The sequence below is a fragment of the Lytechinus variegatus genome, chromosome 5 (assembly GCF_018143015.1).
Source record: "Lytechinus variegatus isolate NC3 chromosome 5, Lvar_3.0, whole genome shotgun sequence".
NCBI lineage: Eukaryota > Metazoa > Echinodermata > Echinoidea > Temnopleuroida > Toxopneustidae > Lytechinus > Lytechinus variegatus.
In genome coordinates, this window is record NC_054744.1 from 38,134,447 (window position 1) to 38,162,081 (window position 27,635).

At 34.6% G+C, this 27,635-nt stretch overlaps 1 protein-coding gene across 1 annotated transcript; it reads left to right on the forward strand.

Moving 5' to 3' along the window:
* The first annotated feature begins 1,147 nt into the window (after positions 1-1,147).
* LOC121416086 (alpha-aminoadipic semialdehyde dehydrogenase-like) lies at positions 1,148-27,635 on the forward strand. Its single transcript, XM_041609542.1, has 18 exons — positions 1,148-1,428; positions 4,613-4,666; positions 5,972-6,037; positions 6,802-6,882; positions 7,600-7,723; positions 8,578-8,710; positions 10,479-10,523; positions 11,710-11,787; positions 12,285-12,342; positions 13,347-13,428; positions 14,124-14,218; positions 15,141-15,225; positions 15,971-16,077; positions 17,492-17,608; positions 18,167-18,264; positions 20,193-20,266; positions 22,823-22,898; positions 26,074-27,635. Exons 1-18 carry the CDS (start codon positions 1,246-1,248, stop codon positions 26,126-26,128), a joined length of 1,611 nt encoding a protein of 536 aa, XP_041465476.1. The 5' UTR covers positions 1,148-1,245; the 3' UTR covers positions 26,129-27,635.

The following is a 27,635-nucleotide window of genomic DNA, read 5'->3' on the forward strand; positions in this document are numbered from 1 at the left end:
TGTCAGTGGAAAAAAAATGGACATAATAAAAATAATGACGTGTATAGGAAGATGGGATTTTCAGTTGAATTAAGCATGGCATAATCTTAAGCCTAACTTAAAAATCTTAATCTTAAAAGAAAGGCTTTTACCAAAAGAAGAAACGGAAGGCTTTTTTTTTATTAAAATGCATTTTTAGATATTTTTATAGTTTATATATCATTTGTTCATGCCTTTGAAATATCCCAGTCATTATGATCAACTTACTTGATGATTACCGATTCAAGTATACCTTCTTCTGTGGGGCATAGAAATAAGGGTGAATGGGAGGAATATGTTGTAAAGCAATACTGGTAACCCATGAATAACCAAAATGCCAGGCCAAAATGTCTAAATTGGCTATTTGAAAAGAAAAAAATGAAAAAGAGGGAATCCATGAAAAAACGAAAGCAATTGATAAAGGAAGAAAGAACGAGGTATAAAGAAAAAAGATTAAAGAAAGAAATAGATTCGGAGAGGGGATTCAGAGGAACTCGGATGCAGGAGAGAAAAAAGAGTGGAGATTAACTTTCACAAATTATTTTCACTGCGAGTTAATGTTTTTTTTTTCAATTCAGCATTTATTTCCAAATTCATTAAAAAGAACAAAATGAGAACAAAAGTATATATACACAAAGTAAAAATAATATCTGTTTAACATAAAACAAAGCAAAGGTATCAACAGAACAGAACTGAAACAAATAGTGGTGATGATAAAATTATGGTTGGCACATAATTATAAAAATATAGATGAACAAAATAATGAATGGAAATCGGGCATGCACAAAAAAGCCATAAAAAGGCTTGTTGAAACGCACATACCCAAGAAATATCAATAGTTAAAATAAAATTCAGTATATGATATGGATGCGGCAAGTACCAAAGAATAAATATGGATAAGAATAATCATTTCATTAAAAAAAAACTAAATTAAACAAACTTCAATATAAAACAAAAACAGAACAAAAGATAAAAAGAAAACAAAACAACAAATATAAACAAACGGATAAACAATCGAATAAGCAAATAGTAAAAAAAACCACGTTGAGAGATATCGTGCGTGCGATGCAAACGCGATCGCTCGCCAGCCGGCGCCAATAACAACATTCTCAATCTCTGCGTTTATATGTAAGTGCATATATGTACTGACGGTTCTGACGATCGCCGACCCGAAGGCTGTAGTGATAGGAGGGGAAACTCGGTTTCGAAGGAAATTACGCTAAAAATATGGCTGTTCATCTACTGAAGAGTGTTAGCCGTCAAACTTTGCAGTTGAAAAGACCCCTTTTGACTAGATTTAGCTCCAGTCTTCTCATTGAAGATCCAAAGTATGGATGGTTAAAAGAGTTGGGGCTAGGAACCGACAATGACGGAGCGTTCACCGGAGATCGATGGGGTGGACGTGGAGAGGTTTGTAATCTTAGTCCCGCTGGCGCTGGTCGCCCGCAGCATTTCGAATTCGATGCACGGTTTTTCTTTTGCACGTTGTTTTTATCTCTGTTCTCGATTTTGGAGTGAAATAAACGTATTTTCTTCTGTGAACATGAAATATACAATTTTAAAATTGATCATTAATTTCTTTGTCACTTTCCACCTTTTTTGTATTTTGTAAAATGAACTGCGATATCGTACCATTAAACATGGCTTCTACTCCATAGACCCTAGCCTAGGCACGCTAGTTGGAGGCGTGTCGGGGGTTTGACCTATCACGTACGAATTATATGTGATCGCTCCCCTGCATGTATGAATGCAAATAAAGGTCTGAGATAACAAAGTGATACGAGTTGTGATATCTATTGCCATGATTGCAATGTACAGTAAATGTATCAATTTGTACTGTAATTGCCAGATAGTTGCTTAAGCAGCTTAACTAAAACAATAACATTGTTTTATTGAGTTGATGATTTCCTTGGCTGTGCAATGTGGCTGTGCAATGTAGAATAAAAGAGTGGATCTATACTAGTTTTAAACTTTTTAAGATAAGTGTACAGTGTGTCTCACCTGGCGTAACAAGGTTAGGCCTAACTTTGTTTTTTAGGAATAGAGTATAGACGGTGTAATATTTTCAATGATCCCCAAATTAAATGGAATTATATGGAGGTGTAGGTCCTAGGGCTAGGCTATACTACTTGTATGTATCTCATTACCAAACACTTTTCCTTGAATTCAATCATACAAATTACTAAACAAATTTTTTTCTTGAAATTCATAAAACTACCATATGATACCAAATAATATAACAATAAATAAAATTATAAAAATGATCAATATCTTGTTTTATTAGGGAGGCAGTGTAGCTCACAGGGAGGCAGCGTAGTTCAGTCGGTTAGAGAGCCTGTTCCGGATAAGATCGTAAATCTCAACGTACGTGGGTTTGAGTCCCGCAGCATGCCGGAAGATATCTAACAAAAATATGATGCTAGCGTTGTGTGTTAGCGTGGCTCACCACTGTGTTAAGTGCGGGTGTGAATGCAGTTGGAAAACACTCCGTCCATCGGAAAGGACGCAAATGTTGGTCCCGTGTATAGGAGAGTCACAAACATGTTAAAACCAATAAATTTGTCAAAGAGTAGGGTGTTCACCCAGTGTATTGCACCTCGTGACCTGCCGGTCCCCCGTTCTACAATACTGCGAAAATCTTCAGGAGTGAAGGAGGCAGTCAGTGTAGCTTGAAGCCTTGAAACCTATTAGCTTATATTGCAGAGCATGTGTTTTCTATGGGAAAATTTGGAAAATTTGCAAAAAAAATCAGCTTCTTTAGGGCTATTTGAGTAAACAGACTTTAAAAACATGTCTTTTTCATCTTTTTGTTGTAGATCTTTTATTTAAATTCCCTTTGGCAAAATGGTGAATAATTCTTGTCAATGGCACATTACATGTTTTTGCTTGTTGGGTAGCTGGTTGGTAATAAAGTTACTCATTATATTAGTACTACGTTTATTTTTCAACAAGTTGCACAAGATCTGAAAATTAAAAGCAGCAAATTATCATATGATGCAGGAGAGAAGTCAAGGGCTCAAGGCCAAATGTTTTAAGTCATGGTAGTGTAGTGCATAATTGGTGATTTAAAAAGTATTCTTTATAACGGAGCCTTAATGCTTTTGTCACAGGAGGTCCTTCTCCATTTATGTAAACAAACAACAATCCCTGCTTATTTGTCGTCTTGAGAATTCAAGTAAAAATAAACCTATACAAACTTGTCTTGGACATTCAAATGATGCCTGTGATGTTGAAAAAAATAAAAAATTAGACCTTACTGAAAAAAAATGAGAGTTTTTTTCACCAGAATGATGAGTAGGCCTATTATAGTGGTAGACAAGTTGTATGCGCAATAATCACATGCACTTTGGTCTTGTGAATCTGTGACTCTTTCTTCATGTATGCCATATTACATTAAGCAGTTAAGTATATAGTGTGAGATTGCCAACAACAAAGGTCATCAGTCATTGTAGTATCCCATTGACTGTTACATGTCAATGTTGTTGTGAAAGTGCATTTATATTCTTATTTTATTTGGCGTACAAATATCTAAACAACATACAAACCTGGTGAGTAGGATTTACATGTAAGAGCATCACATGGATACCAGAAAATGAAAAAGATTACATGTACCATTAACCTAAACGTCTTCCTTTCCAATCCAATCACAATAAAGAAAACTATTTCTGATTGTTATAGAAGAAGGCAATAAAAGTAAAAATTTGATGGATTTGCCAAAATCATTATCAGCCAACCAACATTTAGTAAATAATAAAATACAAGTATAATACTATATTAATATCGAGGGACCGCTCAGCTAGTCAACCCTCGCCCACGGGAAACTAGCGAGCCCGCCAATTTTGGCCTCATTTGCATATTGCCGACTCACAGCGTATTTGCATATACCACCGGCTTATTTGCATAACTCCTGACCAATCACACAACGGATCAGTGCCCACCTATTGTTCTCGCGTTTGTGCGTACGATCTTGGAGATTAGTATAAATAGAGTACGATATCAGACAATTTTCGTCACTTGATAAAGAGTTGCAGCGGCACTCGAAAGCTCGTGAACTTGTAAGCTAGTGAACACTTTTTGCGACAGTGATCACGAATTTCCTAGAAAGCCAGTGAACACTTTTTGCAAGAGTGATCACGAATTTCCTTGTTGACCATAGTAGATTGCGAGACAAATGAATACCCTCTAGCGATCACAAGTATATTGTTGGAGATTCTAAAACATTGGTTATTATGATTATGATATTAATTCATGAGTACTCAAATCAAGTGCCCCCCATGTGCCTCTTTAACGTCTGTTGAATTGTGAAATAATTATACTTTGCATTAAGATAATATCAATATCAATCTACATTTTGATATCAGTTTTAGATGATAAAAAATGGTCAGGTATTCAATTTTACCTGTAGACTCTACTTTCTGTTCTTTTACAATTATGCAAGAGTTCAAACCAAAAGAAATCTTTACGACTCTTTACGACCCCCATGAAGAAATGTCATTCTTGTATTAAAGTTTCTTTCGGCAGTGTTCTAACATTTTTTTTTCCATTTATTTTTCATTTAATCGCTGACATATATCATTTTTGTTTTTATTTCCAGGTTGTATCATCCATCTGCCCTGCAAATGGACAAGCCATAGCCAGAGTCAGACAGGTTAGTTAATTTCATTGTGATTCCTTGAGGGACAAAGGGTTAAGACCAGCAAACTCTTGAGACATAAGGCAGAAACAGGGAACTATGGGATATATTGCCAGGGGTTTGTATTGGGACAGATAGTATTTTCTGTTTGAGAAAGATGTTAGAGATGAGCAAGAGCCCACTATGCATAGTCTTACACATAACTTGTGATGCTTGACTGTAAAATTATGATGTTGGTTGATCAATGAGTGCACGCTACTGAAAAGTCAGTGTTTCCCAATTGTATGCATGATCAATGACAAAACTTTGCGCACTGATGTTGCAACTTTGCACATTCGTACAAATTCAACAATCGTAATAATTAGTTTTCTCCCCTACCTTCAATTAGATAAGCAAATAAAAGGCAACAGTTCTTGGATGACATCTATATAATGATAATAATTATCAATGGTGCAATATGGATATCTTGAACTGAATGAAATAGCACGGAAACAATTGTCATTATTATCCCCCCAAAATTAATTCAGCGTGCAAAGAGTAAAAACTAAAGAACAGTAAAAACTGAAAGGCAAGACAATTACCTATCATTTGGAAGTTAAAATTAGTAAAGTAATGAATAATGGTTAATGAGTTGTTACCACATTGCTTTTCTTCAATTTTAATGGCATGTACAATTGTGATTGCTATACCCTTGTATTTAAAGAAAAATTCCAGTTCTGGTAACGATCTCAAAATGACTTTTTACAGAATCTAATATAATGACCACCCAAGTGTCTGATTGTATGAATAAAAAATATGTGCCAAAGGATTCTGGAAGAAATTGTGTAACTGCTGAGAAATAAGCAAAAAAGCGCAGATTCGGTCACTTCCGTCGGGTCTTCATTCCAGCAATAATAAGACACTGTCCCACGTGTGCCTATCTGTGTGGCGATCTTCAGTATGATTGTATTTCAGCTTAGATTTTATGATTTCACAAAGTTCAGTTTATGTAACTGCACCAGATCTAGATCCACGATGATATAGTCATACTTAACCTTTGTTTTACAGACTTTCTCACAAAATTAGTGTTTTACCGCAACTACTATCATTTAGCTTTAAGTTCACATCTTTGCAGAATGGATATAGAAGACTTTAAAATTTGACAATGTTTTGCCAGGTTTTCCACAGTACACATACTAATCCTGAAGAAAAAAAAATCAATTCTTTAGTACCATAATAATCTTTGCTTTGTTGATGTTGTCTTCTCCCCTCCCTCTTCATGTTGTTTTCCTTCTCTCCTCATTCTCATGTTATAATAATTATCAATTTTATTCTGTCCAGGCCTCAATGGAAGACTATGAAACAGCTATTCAGATGTCACAAGACGCCTACAAAATATGGTCAGATGTAAGTAGATTTGAAATACGGTATTCATTATTCAAATGCTTAAATGTATCTGGTTTATTTAAATTGGCTAAAGATGCAAAAGAAATGTATAAGAAATGTACAGCATTTGTTTTCGCCCTTTTTCCTTGACACAGCGTGAAAACATGCCTTTCTGTGGAAAACAATTTCTGCGAGCTTTACAAAAATGGACAGAGCTCACTGAAGTGTAACATTCAGTCAAAATTTATACTTTCATTTTATAGATGAGACCCAAACTGAGAACATATGTGAACAAATTATCCCCATGTTTAAATTCCCAGGACTTATTCAACGTGTAAACTTTTTATTGATACGCATTGTATAATAAAACCTCACTCTGTCACATACCTGAAGAGCTGGGTTTAGGTGGAAAGGGAAAGCCCCAGGAGTATTACCATTGTAGTTGAGAATATGGAGTGATGTTGTGCAAAGGTTTGTACCTGCAAGGTAAGAGTGTCATAAAATATCTTCTGGATTAGATTGGATACTTGTAGAGGAATTTATGATTTGACTCGGGTAAAACATTGACAAAGAATTACAGTTTCCTTGACTAATTTGACGTATTCATTGCTTCCCTGACCTACAATGCAAGTAGCCAATTTGTGTGTATAGATACATGTAGACTTATCAGAGTTATTTCCTATAGTTAATCCTGAAAATTGTGGAGAGGGAAAAATTTCTCTTATCTGAGTGATGTTCTTCACCTTGAATTTCTGTACTTTAATTTTCTTTTTGTACACTTGCAGATACCAGCACCCAATCGAGGGGAGATTGTTAGGCAGGTTGGAGAGGCTCTGAGGGAGAAGAAACAATTCTTAGGAAATTTGGTAAGTAAAGTGTGTGCAATACCGGTATACATGTACATTCCAGTTTCATGATTAAAGAGTTAAGCCTTTCTCATTTTCTAAGTGCTATGGATCAAAATCAAGGCCCATCATTCCAAAAACTTAAAGACAGCTCATAATTTTGTTAATGCTTATGGCATCTTTAATCAAATTTACACCTGTGCCTGGTAGGTGAAGATTAAACTAAATTACTGGTACCCATGGGTCTCTCCTCCCAATAACTGATTGGGGGTGTGCAGTTGGACAACTATACCGAGATTCCCCCTTCTCTTACACAAATTGTCTACTGTACACAGGACATCCCTTTCACATCCTATCAGAGGGATGGATTGTTTTTTAAATGGGGCCGGCACCTAAACGCTCTTCAAATATGGATAGTGAAGCTAAGGCTATCATGAAGCTCCTAATTTAGAAACAAATGTTGATATGATGGCTCAATGGTACAGCAGTTGTTTCGATACAAAGCTCTTGTTTCTTGATACTTGATTAGTAACATGTTCCAAGATGCTGTTTTAAGCTCATGAATTCCTGTCATTTGGTTAGCCAATAGTTAATGTACCTTAGAAATAAAGCATTTGATATTGATTTTGTGAAACAGATTTGATGTAAACTTGATTCAAATTCAAACAAATGTTGTAATGAACCAATTGCCCTCAGGTAGTAACATTTGCAAATGGTGTTTTTCTGTATACTGTGTAGATAACTTTAGAAGTTGGAAAGATTGCATCAGAAGGATTGGGTGAAGTGCAAGAATTCATTGACATGTTGGACTTCTCAACTGGTCTCTCCAGAACGTTAGCAGGACACGTCTTCCCATCAGAAAGTAAGAATCATGTTTTAAGATGCTCCCAGGCTCCCTTTGGGGATGACAACCCTAGCTTGCTTCCATACAGGCTGTGAAGGGGGAACCCTGTTTCAGTCCCAGGAGCAAGTGGCTTCGGCCCCTGGCTATATTTGGTATGGGTTGACTGCCCATTCTATCTAATTACTATTGTCACATTATCAATTATGGTTTATTATCATGATTATGTGGAAATCATGGGCCACTTTTTATTTTATGATTGCAACTTCAGGCCAAAGAACAATCTAAAAAAAAAAATCGGTGATTCAGTCTCCGGGCTGCAAATGATTTTTGTTTGTTTTTCTTATCAAGGATGCAAGTAGTGAGGAATATGCAATAAATTTGTCAATTACTTCTTAAAAGTCATGCAAGATTGTTCTTTTATATATATATGCCTTTGTGACCTTACTCCAATGGAAAATGTACATTTTAAGCCACATCTTTAAACCAAATCTCACACTAACCCTTACTACAATCCCACATTCCGAACAGAAAATCCAATCACAAGCCTAACATAAAATCTCTATCTTTATAGAGATCTGTAGACAAAAGCAATTGTTGTAGGAACATACACTGAATATAAGTTGCTTTGTCATGCATGTATGAATCTTGCTTAGGGGTCTCTAAAGATTAAGTTACTGATGGACCTTGGCCCATTTGATTGGAAGCCAATGTCCGTGTAGGAAAAATTATCTTAAAATGTTGTGATATTTTTGCCATAATGTTTGCCTGGTCATTCATTCACTTGGAAGTGGAACCTCCTAAGGGTACTTATTTTAGGTGAAAGAATAATTGTAAGAATGATTTTCACAAATCTTTTGCCATTATCGTCACAGGGCCTGGTCATGCACTCCTTGAGCAGTGGAATCCCTTAGGACCTGTAGGAATCATCACAGCTTTCAATTTCCCAAATGCTGTCTTTGGTTGGAATGCATCTCTTGCCTTGGTTTGTGGAAACTCTATCATGTGGTAAGTATGACAAGGAAATTAATAAAGTAACTCTTATTTAAAAGGTTGTGGCTTTGAAGGCAAAGTGTAGTTAAATTGACCAACAAAGATATGCACACAAGGGTATTTGTCAATATCTGTTCTGTTGTATAAGAATTTTATTTGTATTAATGTATTTTTGTGTATTTAAAAGAGATGTGAAATAAATGAATCTGAATTGTAGCCTAGATGATACCAGGGGTGGTATTCTTAGGTCATTTTATCCTGAAAATATTTTATCTCTTAAAATGAATTTGGTATTCTGAGATGACATTTTATCTCTGAGATAAAATTTACAATTTTATCTTGTGTATAAATTTTATCTTGCGTAACTATAGATGATACGCAACAGAACAGTGCCTGCGTAGACATAACCATCGCGTATCTGGGTATTGCAATACGGATGATATGCTTGCGCCCAAGTTATTTTGAAAAAAAAAACTTAAAAGAGGGTAGGGGCTATTTTATCTCTGCGACATTGATTTCACCAATATTTCTAGGTGAATTAACCCCAAATGTTGACATGAAAGTGAAGAAAAATTATATATTTATTGAGAATAACACCTTAACTTTATTCTGTACAATCAGAAATTATTTCATAAGACTTGTCTTGACTAACATTGTCTTTGAAATGATGCTTTAAAAAATGCGATGGAGACTTCGAATAAAGATGAGAGTATTGTCCTTTTTGTTAAAAAGAAATATCTGTAAAGACCCGCAAGCGTACATGTATAGTGCAAACGTATTTGAAGTAAAAAAATTGACGCAATCTGGCCCCTTTGCCACACCTCCTGGCAGAATGGATTTTAATTGGTTGAGTGACACGAGAGAGCTATAAAAGCGCATTTCTAACTGGATATTGATTAAAACGTAGGTGTGTCTTACAGAGATAAAATAAAGATAAAATTGTTCCCAAAATACCAATTCGTAAAGGTTTCAAGGGTATTTTATCTCATTGATTTTAACGGAGATAAAATATTTTATCTGAGATAAAATGGATCTCAGAATACCACCCCAGATTTTTATCAATTTCTTTTTTTTTAATCCTGTGCTTAGACCATTTACATTAATTGCATTTTGAATATATTATGATGTTATCTTACAGAATGCCATACTTATTACTAAGCAATTGTTAATCTTTACACAAATTTAACCAGCCTTATTTGGTACTGTACATAATTTCTATTTCTCACATCCAAACACTGTAGGTGACCATTGTTTGGTTCTATTAGAATTCATTTTGTGATTGTGTCTGTAACTGAACTCTTTTAGCCTCTTCTCTATTTCGTTGTTGCCATTCCCCTCTCTCTCTTCATTTTTGCCTTTATTAAGTGAGACACACTGCTATATGTCTACATGCATATACCCAATAATATATTCATATTGGGAGAAAAATGTATTTTCATTGTCTGAGCATTTTGCCTTCCAAGAAATTAATTTTATTAACCTCCAAGTAAAGATGACAATCTATTCTAGAGTTAATAGTAATAGTCTCTTCTCTCAGGTTTATGAATACACTTTCATAGGTAAGACCATGACTGTTAAAGCATTACTTGTTTGATAGATTGGAGTTTTAGCATGTATTTGAGGAATATAACTGTAAGCAATGCAAGTTGTTATTGATACTTTTCATTAAAGATACCGCAATCATCTGTATTTTGTGATGAATTTCATTGTTTGTATTGATTGAGAGAAATTAGAAATGTCTCTGAGTTATATCTTCCTTCATTATATTTTTTCCACTTTGTAGGAAAGGAGCCCCAACAACACCACTTGTAAACATTGCAACAACAAAGTAAGTATTCTAAACATAATAAATACAATAAATACAATACCAGTAAACACAAATTGCACTTTGCTTACTCTCAATATACACCTTATCATTTTCTCAGAGAATTATACAAAACATGTAGTTGAGCCATGAAATATGAATTGAATTTCATCAGCATACATGTAGGTGTAGAGAGAACTTAAGAAGTAGTAAAATGTGATCTCAGAGAAGTGATATGTTTCTAGTGGAGCCTGAGATCTTGCAAACGCCTCTTTACCTAAAAGATTTAATTTCATGGAAATATTTCCCCAAAATTCATGTTGCAATAATTTTAAGCGCATTATATAGAGAGCAATTTGTGTTTTGAGAATTGTTATCTGGGGTTTCTATGTCATTCATTTTCGCTTGTTGACAGTTCCATGAAATTAACTTTTTGTATATCTACTTTCCTCCATTCTAACTCCACTTTTTAAGGAACAGCTAAAGTCATCACAGTTTTTCTTATGTGATGTAAAATTGAGAGAATTTATTCATGAAGGTGCTGTATATAGGGGGTTTGATGTTCATATTCATGGAAATTCTCATATATGGTTTTCACACTGCACTTTTTGTCAGAAATTGGTGGGGCTAAGGGGGGGGGGTCTTAGCCCCACTAATTTCCCGGGGTTTAGCTTAGCCCACTTCGTTTTCACACTACAAAGTGGGCTAGCACGGTAAATAGTACGGTACTATCTGGCCCTGCATAAAAGCAGGGTTAGCCGGCATACTGTGGTGCTAGCACCACAATTGCGGTGCTAAGAGATGCAGTGTGAAAACGAAACAGGGCTAAGGAAAGTGTGGCTAAGCATTAGCCAATCACAGAAGTCGAATTGCACGTTAATACTTCTCTGTATGGTAAAATCATCAATATTCATGAGCTAAGGCGTTAAACCCGGCTAAGCAGATGGTATGGGGTTAAGAAAGACAGCGTGAATCGTAAAAAAGATAGTATGGGGTTAAGGATAGTGCGGGGTTAAGGATAGTATGGGGTTAAGGATAGTATGGGGTTAAGGAAATGTAGTGTGAAAGCATAATAGATGTTATTTTTCTAGGATCATCATCATCATCCACTGATTATGATGATGGATGTAACCAGCCCTTGTGTATTATAGTTACAAGCAATATTATGTTTAGAAATAACTTTTTTATATCTGAAAATATTTTTTGATAGGATTGTTCAGTCAGTAATGGATGCCAACCATATGCCCCCTGGTCTTGTAACACTGCTATGTGGAGGAGGGGATATCGGGTGAGTAAAGTTCCCCAAGAGAGATGAATTTTAACATAAAATGTGTGCTAATGAATGTTGTATGTCACCGGCTTAGGTTTCAAAAGGAATTTATTGACTTTTAATGGGTATGGCTTTTCTCTTATTACTTCAATAACCTACAGAAGTAAAATAATAATAAATGTTAATATTCGTAAGTTCTGTATTAATTTATCTTCATGATTGTATCATTGATATTTTATTCATTTATTTATGAGAACATATTTATTCAGGTACAAAAGATCAGCATAAAACTGTTTTTCATCACTGACCTTTGTACATATGTATCATAGATTTAAAGGCAAAAGATAGTGAAAAAAATACAATGTTATCATTATGATCATGGTATACATGCATCCTATCAGAAATATACAATGATATTTATTCAGGGCAAGTCAATCAGTACCTCACCCGTTTTGATCATTTTCCATAAAACATAATTTGACACACGATGTGCACCATTTGTTCTATTCTGACAGTGAAGCGATGGCAAAGGATACCAGAATTCCACTTCTGTCTTTCACAGGAAGCACTCCAGTGAGTATTCAATGTGTATAATGATGATTATAAACAATTTTTGTTTAGCGCATATCATATTTTGTACAACACCTAGTTGTACGCGAGAAAATGGGAGGCTGAATGTCAAACATTGCTACCGTTGCACACATGACGTACCATCCAAAATGTACTGTTGCACGGCTTTAGAAGGTGACGTCACAATAGGATTTAATTCATTGTGCTCAGTAAAGTTGAATTCAAATTTTTGCTCCCTTTTCATTGATTACTGCAGGGAAAAACTCTTGTTTTTCCAACTTTTGCTAGATTCTGAGGCATTGTACAACACAAGTAGCGAATATTCATATTCGTGCAATGGTGCGAGATTTTTCATTTGGTAAGAGAAAGAGACGCTCTATTCAACTCGGCTAATGCCTTGTCGAATAGAGCATCCATAGAGTATCTTTTTTTACCTCATGCAAAATCTTGCACCATCGTACTCATGCCTATGAAGAACTTATGATCATGTCAGCTTTGCAATATTTATCATAGAATCCATTGATTTGATATGCTCTTGAGCCATTTTACTACGAATGTTATAATTTTGGCAAAGTTACCACTTTAATAAGTTCTTATGAAAGAGGCTCAGGATACTTCATAGACTAAGTGGCATTAGACCAATTGGGTATTGACAAAATTTGGCATAGCCCAAGTAGAAATAAGACCAAAAGGAAAATGGGAAAAGTGTCCTTTATTTATAATCGTATCTGTTTAACTCTTTGAAGAATGGGATTAGACTATATTGGGAAGCTAACACCAAGTACATATGATCTGAACAGGTTTAGCAGAGCGTTTTTGTCCCAAGATTATTTTCTAATAAAATTTATTTCCAATTATAATTCAAACTATGTCAAATGAAGGCTGAGTGAATATAGCATTGACTTGATTCACTTTCTTCAAAATTATTGTTATTTATTTGAACAGATTCTTTTTATTGCTATGCCTAGTTGCTGGAGTATACGAATGTTTGATATCTTTCATTCTAGGTTGGGCAGAAAGTTGGCACCATGGTGCAAGATAGATTTGGAAAGTCTCTTCTTGAACTTGGGGGAAACAATGCAATAATTGGTAAGCTCAACCACTGATAGAACAGTTTGCAGTAAGTCATGAAAACACAATGCAGTCAATGAGCATGTAAGCTTTGTTGTTAACTATAGGACTGATGTTTCTCTAAAAAAACAACAACATTAGTTTACATTGATCATTATCAGCAATAATTTGTGAAAACAAGTTGTTTGATCAATCACTAGGCTTTATGTTATGGGACCTATAACTTAGACATGTCTCAAACCATTTAAGATTGGTTTACATTCCAAGACATTTCAGTGCAAAGAGTGCTGACCATATTGTACAGCATCAGCTAAAGTAGTAAACTAATTGAGCACTCCTGGTTCAGTGCCCATTGTAAGGACTTTAATGCTGTCTTGCCTGTATGGTGATACCACATTATTGCTCTACTAGACAGGTATTGACCCAAGTCAAAGATAGGGTAATATGGGTCTTAGACTGGCAATAAACATAAATAAACCTATTTGGTCTCCCAGAACTGCATCGTTCAGTAAAACTAAGTATACTTACAATGATTTTCCCTATGTGATTACAGGCTCTCTCTGCTAAATATTACAGCTCGATGTAAAATGATACATTCATAGGAATAAACATTGTAGTGTTTTAAAATCAGAACCACAAAAAAGAGCAAAATCAGTTTCATTTTACCTTGTGAACAAATCAGCAATTATTTTGTCCTTTCTATTTTCTCCCAGTGATGAATGATGCTGATCTTGATATGGTTGTACCTGCTGTTCTCTTTGCCAGTGTGGGTACAACAGGACAAAGATGTACCACTACGAGGAGACTGGTAAAACCCCCTCCTCCCCCCATCCATGTTACCTTTTTAGCTCCATCTTTGCAGGAATCCTGCTCACCATTGCTACCTTCTAATTCTGTATAGATTTAAATTGTATGGTTATACTTTCCTAGAAAGTGCTTAAGAATGATTTCATTGTAAGTCTCTAAGAATTCTACATTAATGCAGCATCATTACATCATTACTCAAGTCCTACATGTTGTAATTCCTTAAGAGATAACATACTCAAGTTTTTAGCTACACATGTACCTACTAAGTACGTATGAATTCTAATTGCCTTGTCTATTGTGTTATTGAGTCCCCAATTCTTATTGATTATCAGGGATGCTTCCTAAATAAAGGATTTTTTTTCATTTCAAATAGAAATTATTATTTCAACATCTCCCTAAACCATTCCTTGATTACTTCCTCTGTGCTTTTTTTGTTGCATAGAATTTCTTTTTTTTTAGATTTTCTAATAGCTAGTTTCCCTTGAAGATACTGTCAAAGATTGCAATATTTATATATGATGCTATTGTATCAGTAATTATTAAAATGTTCATTTTCTCTTATTGGCATTTACAGTATTATGGTAATAATACTACTATGATAATAACTTTTATGCTCCTGCAGGAAGTTTTTTTACTTATTGGGGAGAGTTGATATGAGTAGGGGCAATGGACAGGGTCCCTATTGTTTTAAGGTGTCTTTTCTAACATCAAATCCCATTTAATACCAGATTTGATGATAACTTTATGTTTTCATTGTATCACATTTTTTTTGGCTAGAACTACTGTCTTGTAACTTTTGTAAAATCAGATTTGATCACAGATTCAGATACCTTTGGCCTTTTCTATAATATTATTCACTTTTAATGCTATCTCTGAATGAATAGTTGTTATTGATAAGTAAAAAAAATGTTATTTCCTATCAGATACTTCATGAAAGCATCCATGATGAGGTTGTCAACAGACTAAAGAAGGCCTATGGTACAATAAGGATTGGAGATCCATTGGATGGTAAGAATTTAGTTGATTTGTTTTATGCAGTGTTATGAATGGAAATATGATTATTAATATACAAGTCGAAATCAAGTTGATTAATAGGGATTTTTATAATTTGTCAGAGGTTAGATGATTCATACACGTTTGCATTGAAAGTGCATTTCCACAAGAGGGCATAAAAACTCTGGGGGGGGGGGGACTCAGAATGTTCAAAAGAGCCCTGGAAATGAAAAAAAGAGCCCCACAAACTCTCCATTAAGTGCAATGTTAAAGCTTATCTAATGTTGCAGATTTAGGCAGTAGGTTGTAAGAAGTAGCCAAAGAATGTGAGAAAATGATATGTTTTCCTTATCCATACATTAACACATTGTATGATCCATTGCCATCAGAATATGGTGTTATACTTTTTAACCCATTGTTATGTTAAAAAGTCATTGGACCTCTAATATTGTTCCCCCAAAAATGGTTCTGACACTTGCCTTTCGAAAAGAGGGTTATGGTTTCAACTTCCGGCCATGTCGTTATTTCTTCAGCAATGCGTATTGTGCTTCCCTTTTCCTAGGTGAATTAATATATACCTAGCAAGAATATTCATTCCTTATTTAAAATGCCTGTGCATTTGGAGGATATAACTGTATACATCCAGGGTAATAATGAACCTTAAGTTTTGTGTGCTTTGAAGTACATTATTATGATTAATGATATATAAAACAAGATTTTAATGTTGTATGAACACTTCATTTTCTTTGTATTCTTACAGACAACACATTATATGGTCCCATGCATTCTAAACAGGGCATGGAAGTGTTTAAGAATGCTGTTTCAGATGCTGTAGCGCAAGGAGGACAAGTGGAAGTAGGAGGAAAGGTAAATGATGGCATATTGCACAAAGGATTGCCGTTTAAATCAAATTGAAATGAAATAAAAAATCATGCACACTATTATTTTCAGCTCATCTAAAGCAATTATTTTTGACTTACGTACTCATTATGGTTCTGAATGCTGGCTGTACGCATCTGGTATTGGTGCCAGATTGTTTTGTCTCTTTTGGCACTATGTATTTCTGGGTGTATGTAGTTGAATGCAACTCCTTTTTAAAGAACGCCAATAATGCCAATGACATAGGAGCTACAATCAATTATACATTTGATTGTTGTCTTTATTCTGTGATCAAAATTAACTTTGATAACTACTGGGGCCCATAACACAAAGCTTAGCAATGATCGCAGAAACACTTTTCTACAATTGCTTTCATTGACTACAAAACACAATCAATCATGAAAATCAAGCGTACGATTAATCGCTAACCTTTGTGTTACGGGACCCTGGTCTGATATTTTCATGAACATTTCTGTTTGTGGACATCTTAAGGTCTTAATTTGTATGAGAAAAGTTCACACAAACAATAATAATTAAAAAACAAACAATTTCCGGAGTAGTTATTATTGAGAATAATTCAATATATAATTGTGCACACACTGTACATGTGAGTATTGAAATAACTAGGCCACACAACAGGTGCATCTCTAATTCAAAGATTGTATATTACAGGACATACCAACATGAAATATACTCTTGAGTAATGTGAAATTTACACCCAAGCTTGTAAATAACAGAGATGAGATATGTACATGTCATTATCAAGGAGTTGATTTCATTCTCTCAAACTGTAAACAAGAAGGAATGTAATTGACATTTAGAAGGTGACCTTGTGGAAGAAAGCTTATTCAATTTGCATGATGTGAAAATTGATACACTAGTGTACTTATTTATTGGGAATGAAGGCAGTTTCATAGTTGAAGACCAACATCATTTTTTTATCACATGATTTTATTTTTAATCTATTGTAATACAGTGTAATAAAAAAGATATCGCTGTTTCAAATTTGATTTCTTAGTAATCACAAGATTATTTACAATAACATTTGATGAATTGAAGATTGTCTTTTCTGTAGAACATATTATCTCACAGATTTTAAGAATTACATGTAGTTGGCATCATTCTGTCAGTATATTAATAGAACACAAGAAATTTCAGAATTTTTAAAATATGCAATGAATGTGGAATGTTTTAATTGTTATTTAGAGCAGATGACCTCTTGTATTTTTTTTTATATTTTTGTTCGGGTATACCTGTAGGCTGTAGATGATTACAATATGTTGAAGCTGCATGTAGATGTCACTTATGTCTAACATTAAATGTACTGCTAACAATTTTGAATTCTTAGAAGTACCGGTAGTTCTTTATTGTAAAATTTGTAATATTCTTTGCCTTCTTTCAGATTATAGATAGACCAGGATTCTATGTAGAACCAACCATTGTAACTGGACTTTCTCATGATTCTGAAATCATTCTAAGAGAATCGTTCGCACCTGTTCTGTATATCCTGAAAACAAAGGTAAACTTCTACAATCTTTTTTGTATTGTATGAAGTGTAAGGGTAAAACATAACTTTGGATGGATATGGTAGTGGAGGTGCTGATGACTATGATGCTAGTGATGAACAAAGTTGTAATGATGATGTTGATGACAATGATAGTGATTATAAGGCCTGTGATGATGATAGTGATGGTAGCCGTGATTATAGTGACAATGATATTGGTTGGGATGGTGATGGTGGTGATAATGATTGTGGTGATGATGGTGGTAGTGGTGGTGCAATAGTGGCAATGGTGGTGGTGATGATGATTAGGAATACAATGTTTATGATAGTGATAATGATGATAATGGTTATGATGGCGGTGACGATAATAATTATCATTAGAATCAATATTATTGTGTGATAATAATAAGAAAGAGGTTTTATACTGCTAATGCAGAAATTTAAGCATGCACAGATTTTTTTTTCTATATTTGAAATGCATGATATGTATACCTGTTTTATGTATATCATCATACATGTACATGTAGTTCACGTTTATTTTTATACTTATTAAGTTTTTCCATTTTTGTTTAGAGTTTTGATGAAGCTTTGTCATGGAACAATGAGGTCAAACAAGGACTCTCCAGCAGTCTCTTCACAAAAGATTTAGGAAAGATCTTCCACTGGCTTGGGTAAGTGCATAGTCATTGTTATTGAGGGGGGGGGGGGGATGCATACTCATTTTGTTAAATAGGTACATGTATACAGGAGCAGGAAGAATATCCCTAAAGTCATTTTGTTTTATAGTTAGAGTGCAGTCATGTTTCCCCTACGGTGGCTGTAGGGCGAGTCGGAAATGCTATGGAGCGTCGTGGCCCAGTGGATTAGTCTTCGGACTTTGAAACAGAGGGTCGTGGGTTCAAATCCCAGCCATGGCGTAATTTCCTTCAGCGAGGCATCCTCAGTGTGCTGCACTATACCCAGGTGAGGTAAATGGGTACCGGCAGGAAGTTATTCCTCAAAAAGCTGTGTGCACCTGAATAGGTAGCCTAGCTTAGCCGGGTAATAATAACAGCAGGGCCTGCTGAGAGAACAGTTTTCGGAACTGAAGTGGCTACCCTGGGTAAATATACCTCTATTATTATTATTATTATAAATTGCCGTTTTATCATTTTTTTTGTACCAGCTACATATAGGTAGTTTTAATGAAATGAATAAAGCAACCGTTTTCGATTCACAGTAAAGGGAAATGTGACTGCAGCATTAAGAAGTTTTTGGATCAATAAAATTGTGTAAAATGTCAGCTTAATCCCAACCCACCATCCTTTGGTAAATATTCAGTTGACTGTGGTGATATATACTTTTAACTACTTCTAACTACTTCTAACTACTTCTAGTTTCCACACAAACAGTTGGCTGAAGCTTTTAAATTTGCGATTTCACTTCGCACGTGAGAATCGTCTCAGAATATACAACACCTGTATCATTCAAATCTAAGTTTTCAGAATTAAAAAAAAAAAAAAAATCCTGATATGAATGATAATTCTTTATTGAATTTTTACTTTCATATTAGATGTGAATATACATGTCTTAATGAATAATTGGTTGCAACAAACTCTAGGAATCAATGCCCATCATATTGTGATGTGAATGCTGCCCTCTATAGGTTATTTCAGAACATTTTATATACATGTTTGTACCCTGAAGTATTCAAGGGCTGTGTTTATAACTTTGCAGGCCTAATTACATGTCGGAACAGGACAAAAATAATGTCATATGTTGATTTGAAAAGAATTTTGTAGAATGGTCTTGAGTGTTACTGGGAGATTGACTGATTAGAACTGCTTTTAATACCTTGCCAAATAAAATATACATGTAAGCCTTTCACAGGAGTCTGTATTGTTTGATCAATAGTCACAGAGTGCAGTATTATATCGTTATAAATACATTGTTACCCAATTAGATGAATACTTTTAGAATATAAATAGATTTTTTGAAAAAATGTAGTATAAAATTTTGAGGCAAAAGTATTCTTAAAGTTAATAGTTGATATTCTAAAGTCAAAAAGATTTGGAAATGAATATTCAGTCACAGGGCTTTATCTAAAGCCATCAAAGCTATGGTCATCGATACCCATTTGATTGGCTTTGATTTCCCTCTCATTAGCTGTAGAGATTTGATGTGAACTTTAAATATTTTCCCATCTGTGCTACAATGTACATGTATATATATTTGTATCAGGTCTATACATGTAGATGTAAAAGTGGGCTTGCCCTGAAATTATGACAATTTAAAGCTTTGGAATCATGTGCTATTGAAATGTTCATGTGTAAAATGACACCTTTTTTTAATGGTTTTGGGGAATTTTTTACTTAACAACATTGAGATGATTTTCATCTATTTGAACGTTTTTGCATACTAGTACATTGTAGGTTCAGTCGTTTGATTTACTTTGAAGGTATTTCAAATGGTTGTCAAGGTGCTCCCATTGCAAATAACTAATGCATCTGTTCCATCATTCAGTTTTGCATCTTATTATGTATTACAAAATGCACAAGAAGTTATTTATGATTATCATGAACTACGTAAGTCACAAATTTCAATTTTCTTATGTCTATAGACCAAAAGGCTCAGATTGCGGAATTGTAAATGTCAACATTCCAACAAGTGGAGCAGAGATAGGAGGAGCATTTGGTATGTTATAAATTTTGTTTAAGCTGTTGCAGTTAAGAACTTTCTTGACATATTTCTTACATATGAGAAAATTCAAAATGATCTTGGTAACACATTAGGTTACTATATTTAAATGTATTTTGCATATTTTCCTTAGTTGATCAATGAGTGTAGATTTTAATTTATTCACGATATACTTTGTTACATACATGTACATGTATATGTCTATATTTAAATTTGTTCATGGTACTAAGTTTTTTCACCTTTTTATTGAGGATTTGTTTGAAATGTAAATTTTTGCAATGCCGCAAAGAGAGTATTTTTAATAAACCATTTTGAATTTAATTGAATTTATTCATTTTGAATTTTTTTTTTTTACAATTAAACATACATGTAAGAGAGGAAGAAGAAATTTTCATCCTCAATGATTTTCTTGGTATGCATGTGGGTTCTGCTAATTGATATTCTGCTTCTTTTTATAGACGAATGACTTTGACATGTTTTTGTCATTAGTTTGTGAGGTCATTTGGAATTTTGTAGAGAGAATGAGACTATGATGAGACATGTAAAATAAATCACCTTTGATAGTAATTGAGATTAAGGCTTCTGTCTTTATGAAGTACTTCACCCAGAATGCTACGTCTTGCATGTAATTACTACTAATGAGCGATTACAATTTTTTGCGGTAGGATATTAATTGCTATGTGTTTCATTCTTGGGTAATTACTCATGGTTGGTATTCTCAGTAATTCCACTCTGGTTCAAGTAGCTATGGACAATCCCTGTATTTTGTTTATTCAACATGGCTGCTTTGGTCTAGGGCTGCACAATTTTTTCATATTTTGGTATTCATTTGTGGCTTGCTGTCAAACCACAATGTTCCCTGTGAATAACTGTTAAACAATTTTCACACACCAATTTTTTTAGCTTAAGTTAACAAATCAATATTTGCATGGTCACATGTTAAATATTATACTGATATTGCCTACCTAGAGTGTTTGAATATATAACATTTCCACTCCCTGACAGAGTTATATTTTTCCCAAGGGATATATTTTGCCCAAAGCACGCAGCACTGAGGAAAAATATTCTCCCGAGGGAAACATATAGCTTCGGAGTTGACTTGAAAATGAAATGTTACTTATTAAAACGATAGACCAGGCAATATCTTTTATTATTAACCGTATCAGACATCTGAGCAGGGCAACTTTGAAACATTGTTGCCTGCTTAACACTGGGATCGAATGGCCGGTCAATAAAATTCCAATTGTTTATCCACAGGCCCAATTTATTGCCCGCTCAAGAAAGTCAATGAGAAAATGCGTGGAAATGTGGCGGGCAATAAAAGGCAGCTCTAACATCCGGGTATTCTACGCGTTTTGTACGCGTCCTTGAACCGCGCAGTGCTATACGTCATAATGGTAATGAAGTTGAGACAACGCTGGATACTGCGTCCCTAGGCCAGGGACGCGTCATTTCAATTACGTCACAATGGTAAAGTTCAGAAGCCCAGTCTGCTCAACATGAGAAACTAGATTCTCATTCTAAAAATTTAAAATATCTAAATTTTAACGATTTGGCTCTAGATGTCTGATTTGGTTAATAATAGCAATATTGACTGGCCTGGGGGCGAAAGGACATATATCGCCCTCACTAAACTGATATCACCCTCGTCTACGACTCGGGCGATATAAATCTAGTTTGGGCGATATATGTCGTATCGCCCCGAGGCCAGTCAATATTGCTTTAATATCATATAGTCTATGTAGATTCGCCATCAGAGATTGCATTGATCATCTGGCTCCAACTTGAAATTCTTGCTACAGCTCTGATCCATCTACTTCATAATAATTAAAAAAAAAATACATCAAGCGCGTTCTTAATGCAATCGTCGCATTAACATTAGCGCGTACATGAAATAAACTACCTGATTACGCAACTTGTAAGCAGCGAGTGACGTCACCTTAGTGAATGTAATGCCGCAATTGACAATACAACGCAGAATTCACTGAGGTGACGTCAAAACCCAGAATATAACAAATGTGATCCTCGCAGCTATGGTCACAAGATGGCGTATTCGCCTATCACTGATTTGAATCTACCTAACCTATGTAATATAACCATCTTATTTACAGCTTTATGTGTTTCAGATCATTTTGATTTATTTTCTTTGAAAAAAAATACCTCACAATATTTCAACACATATTCAAAGCATATTCAATTTGCATTGTGAATAATATACATCACTGAAATTTAGTTATATTTGATAGAAACAAAGGAAAATAGGAAAGTTAATCACAGCCATTTGCATGTACATGTAGGTATCTCATGCAGGGGTGGATTTAGTAAATATATATATATATGTACATGTATAAAGAGGGCCAATTAATTTTCTGCGAGGCGAAAAAAAGGTAATATCTTAAAACCAGTTGAGGGTATTTCTCATAAAAGAGGAGGCACAATGCACTGTTATACATACATGAGGGAGAGGGGTGCCCCCCCCCCCTTCCTCTCCTGTATCCATGGCCTGTCTATAGCTCTGAATCTTATACCAGTGCTATGTATTACCTTGTACAGGTGGTGAGAAGCATACAGGTGGTGGTAGGGAGTCCGGTAGTGATGCATGGAAACAATATATGAGGAGATCTACTTGGTAAGTTCAACAAACTTTATCATCACTGTTTAAACACATGATCAGCTTCAGGTCATCGTCATACTGAAAGAAAATTTAAAGATATATGACAATGATTACTGTGAAGCTGAATTGTTTTTTTTTCACATGTAGGATTTTAGATTATCAAATATTTTAAAATTTGAATTTTTACTAATGATAGTGACAAAAAACAATAACAGAAATATGTATATGAACAAGGATATTTTATCAACATTTCGTTAGTCACAGTTTCTGAATTATAACTTGTGTTCCAGGTAAGTTTGAAATATGTGGGCAACTGAAGAGAACCTTTTCATGTGACACTGCTTACATTATATTTTTTCACAAAGAAAATATCAATTTAATTGCAAGAATACCAACTTTACTGAAATTACAGGAACAAACATGTCTATTTAATGGCTAGATGACCCAAGATATTTGAGAACTTGAATGTTTACATTGCCCCAATGTACATTTCCCAATTTAGTGTCAATACATACCCACCTGTAAAGTCTTGTGTTGGTCAAAGTCCACCTAATTAGTCATGCCACAGATTTGTCCACTGGTATATACCCCTCCCCTTCATATTTATTTGAGTGACTTTTATGTATTTACCGTTGAGATTAATGGTGAGTGTTACATAACTAGTTAGGGCTCTTAACCCTCTAATTCTTCTTCTCCTTCAACTATCTACTCATACTAGCAAACTGTATTGATTCAGAAGTCAATTTATGGGATTGGCACCATATTACAATATGCTATTCTTTATAGTAGTATCAACTCTTTTCACTTTTGATTGAACTGAATGTGAATGATCAATGGCCTGTTTCACTAAATATGTCATTTCAATGGTTTGCATTTACAAGCCATGACAATTATAATAGTTTGATTAAAAGATTTTTTTATGGAAACTGATGATAAATGTTTATATATTTTTGCTATTCAATCTGCACGAGTTACTGTATTTGGGGTCACAAGGTCAAAGGTCACATATATTTCAGGATTTTATAGTGTCTATTTTGTCTCTGCATAGCAGAGTGAGACTATAGGCGCCGCTTTTCCGACGGTGGCGGCGTCAACATCAAATCTTAACCTAAGGTTAAGTTTTTGAAATGACATCATAACTTAGAAAGTATATGGACCTAGTTCATGAAACTTGGCCATAAGGTTAATAAAGTATTACTAAACATCCTTTCAGAGTTTCATGTCACATGACCAAGGTCAAAGGTCATTTAGGGTCAATGAACTTTGGCAGATTTGAGGGTATCTGTTGAATTACAATCAAAACTTTAAAAGTTTTTGGATCTGATTCATGAAACTTGGACATAATAGTAATCAAGTATCACTGAACATCCTGTGCAAGTTTCAGGTCACATGATAAAGGTCAAAGGTCATTTAGGGTCAATGAACTTTGGCCGAATTGGGGGTATTTGTTGAATTACCATCATAGCTTTGAAAGTATGTTGGTCTAGTTCATAAAACTTGGACATAAGAGTAATAAAGTATCACTGAACATCCTTTGCGCATTTTAGGTCACATGACCAAGGTCAAAGGCCAATGAACTTTGGCCATAATGGGGGTATCTCTTGAATTACCATGATAACTTTGCAAGTTTATTGATCTGACTTTTGAAACTTGGACATAAGAGTAATCAAGTATCACTGAATATCCTATGCAAGTTTCAGGTCACATGATCAAGGTCAAAGGTCATGTGAGGTCAATGAATTTTGGCCACATTGGGGTTATTTGTTGAATTACCATCCTATCTCTGTAAGTGTATTGGTCTAGTTCATAAAATATGGAAATAAGAGTAACCAAGTATCACTGAACATCTTGTGCGAGTGATAGTAGTTTTCAAAGTCAGCACTGCTGCTATGTTGAATCGCGTGATGCTGGTGAGACGGCCAGAGGCATTCCATTTGTTATTCCATTTATCTCAATTAAAGTGCAGTATTTGGGAGTTGGAAGGGGCAGAACATTGTTTGTGCTTTATTATTGTGTGCGAAAATTGAAGGTTGATCGTATTACCAAGTCAGCAAAGTATAAAGTACATCTTTAATATTAATTAAGAAAAACATATATATGAAGAACACAAAATTCATTCAGATAATGTTGGAGATGTGGAGTTTGAATGCACTAAACTAGAATGATTCTCATGTCAACAGCATTAACCCATTGCCTATTGGAACTGGGTAGTCCATGTTCAAAGGCTATGAGAACTTAAACAGAATTCAACAGGTTAATATCCTTATCATCTTAAAACCAATACTCAGTTGCTTGATGGCAACTTATAGAGACATGTTGATATGCAGCACAGTATAAATGGCTGTAATCATTAGCGAAGGTAGATAAATATATGTACTAGTGACCTTGTTTAATTAGATTATAAATACTTCAGAAAACACGCACTTTGCAATTCAACAACTTTATCTTATTGTGTAACTTGCCTGCATATGATGTGACTTCGTCAAAGTGTGTGGAACTTTGTAACTGTTTATAAAGGTAGGGCATCAAAGTCAGAAGTAACATCAGAAGTTTTATTTAGATTATGATGTAATGTAAACCTTATCCTTAGGGAGAGTTTACAAGCCTCATGTCTGAATTTTTTTTATGGGGGATGAGGAAAGTCAGTTAAAATACTCTAAGTTAAGTCTGCATAAGTTGACCAATAATAAAAAAATAACCTCACTCAAAGTATTTTGTTATAGACCAGATTATGCCAACCATGTGTTATTTCCACCCATCCAAGAATTTATCCAAGTCAAACAGATTACTGTGGTCCCAAGATATTTGAATGTGATAGATTTACCTTTAATTTCATTGATTTCCAACAAACATTGACTCCCATGAGTTTTTTTACACCTACTATCATCAATCCCTGCCCTCTCTTTCGTGTTCTCACCCACTCTCTATTTCTTTTTTCACCTCTTCCCTTTTCACCAATCCTCTTCTCACCTTCCACCGGCTGTATCCACCTTCACCCCATCTCTCTGTGCCATCCTCTTTTCCCTCTTCTTTTATCATGTATAAATGGCTCCTGATATCTTTACATTGTTTGCTCTCTGTCTTTCTCTCCCTCTCTTTCTCACTTTCTCTCCCTTCCCCTAGCCCCCTTCTCCCTTCCTGAGCTCCCCATATTGACATTGACACTCTTGGCTTTTTCTTCCTTATACAGTACTGTGAACTATAGCAAGGATCTTCCATTGGCTCAAGGTGTCAAGTTTGAATAACTGACTGACAAAACGATGCTGCAATAGATGATTCGGAAATACACCCGCAACCATCGAAAAATGATTCTGGTCACACTCAATTCATTTTGCCAATATATTGTAGTTTTTGATGAGGAAATGTGGTGGTATATACTTATGCTTGTTATGTCAAAGACAAACATAGGTGGTGGCCTTCTTGTCACTCTCATCAGTGACATCCTGGAGAAGTTTTCAACTAGCTTTTGAACAAAAAATTTGTAATAAAAGAAATAATGCAGAGATTTTTTTTTATTGTAATGTAAGTGGGAAGAGTAACCGGTTGGTGATGGCTGATGCGGCATTGTAAATGCTGTACAGCATTGGCGTTAATGCACTCTCAAACTATGGAAATTTAAGCAAATTGTACAAGTGGTTGCGGGGTCATGGCTCATTTTGTAATCACATTTCGGTTAAAAAAAAATTTAAACTATCAACCTGCAATGAATATTGGATGATAGATCTATGTAGTCTATTAAATTTCAAAACATGCATATTTTGACTACTAGCTGCGTATGCAGAGGTAATGGTAATATCAACTTCTGATTTGATATAACGCTTAATCATGCATAGGGACAAATTTGCAGATAAGTTATTATCCCTGTCTTTGGACTCTGGCTTGCCTGTATGTAATGTTTGCACTTTCCCCCACTTCCTTGACATAATGTTTATTTTGCAGCTGTTAAGCTACATGTATTTACTCTGAAATCTTGTATTGTGGTGTGACATACATGTATTTGATTATGTAATACACAATCATTCACATAATTTAAACATTTAAGTATTATTCATTTCAACTTCATGATTGATTTGAACAATTAAAAAGCTTAAAACATGATGTTTCTTGACCATCTTGCATGCAAACATGCATGAAGTATGATGAGATTTAAGGGCAATCATGAATATTTATATTGCAATACAGGAATCATGCTATTTTTGAACTTTCGCTAGAGTTCATGTTACTTCACGTATGGAGATCAGAAGTGGCATTTTATCTCCAAAATTTCTTCTGAAATGTAATTACATGTATATTTTATGAAATGTATGTGATGCATGATACATTATTTTTTCCAAATGAGATGAATCATGTCAAAAATTGGACCTCTACTTTGGTTGTTTAAAAAAAATGTCTATAAAATGTAAGAACTGCTTCAAATTAAGTAATAGAGGTACAATATCATTGTAAATGATAGTTTCAAGACTTTGATATAAGAGAAGTAGGTGAACTTTATAATTGTGTTCAATTTAAAAATTCAAACATTTTTTTATCCCTGAAAGTGAATTGTATTTCAATTAGGTACACTCTTCATAGAGATCAAGAGGCTAAATCGATGCATACGTGTCACCTTTCCTTTGTATTCATTACTTGCTTATTTTTTTCTTTGATTATTCATTTTATTTGGCTGAATGATTTCATTTGGGGTTGCTATTGATAATAACAACTGTATGACAGTTTGTTTTCTGTGAATAAAACTTTATTTTTAAAACCTAA

Coding starts and splice junctions, on each gene's coding strand:
- LOC121416086 (XM_041609542.1), top strand. CDS start 1,246: ATGGCTGTTCATCTACTGAAGAGTGTTAGCCGTCAAACTTTGCAGTTG. Junction 7,724..8,577: donor ACACGTCTTCCCATCAGAAA/GTAAGAATCATG, acceptor TTATCGTCACAG/GGCCTGGTCATGCACTCCTT. Junction 12,343..13,346: donor CTTTCACAGGAAGCACTCCA/GTGAGTATTCAA, acceptor CTTTCATTCTAG/GTTGGGCAGAAAGTTGGCAC.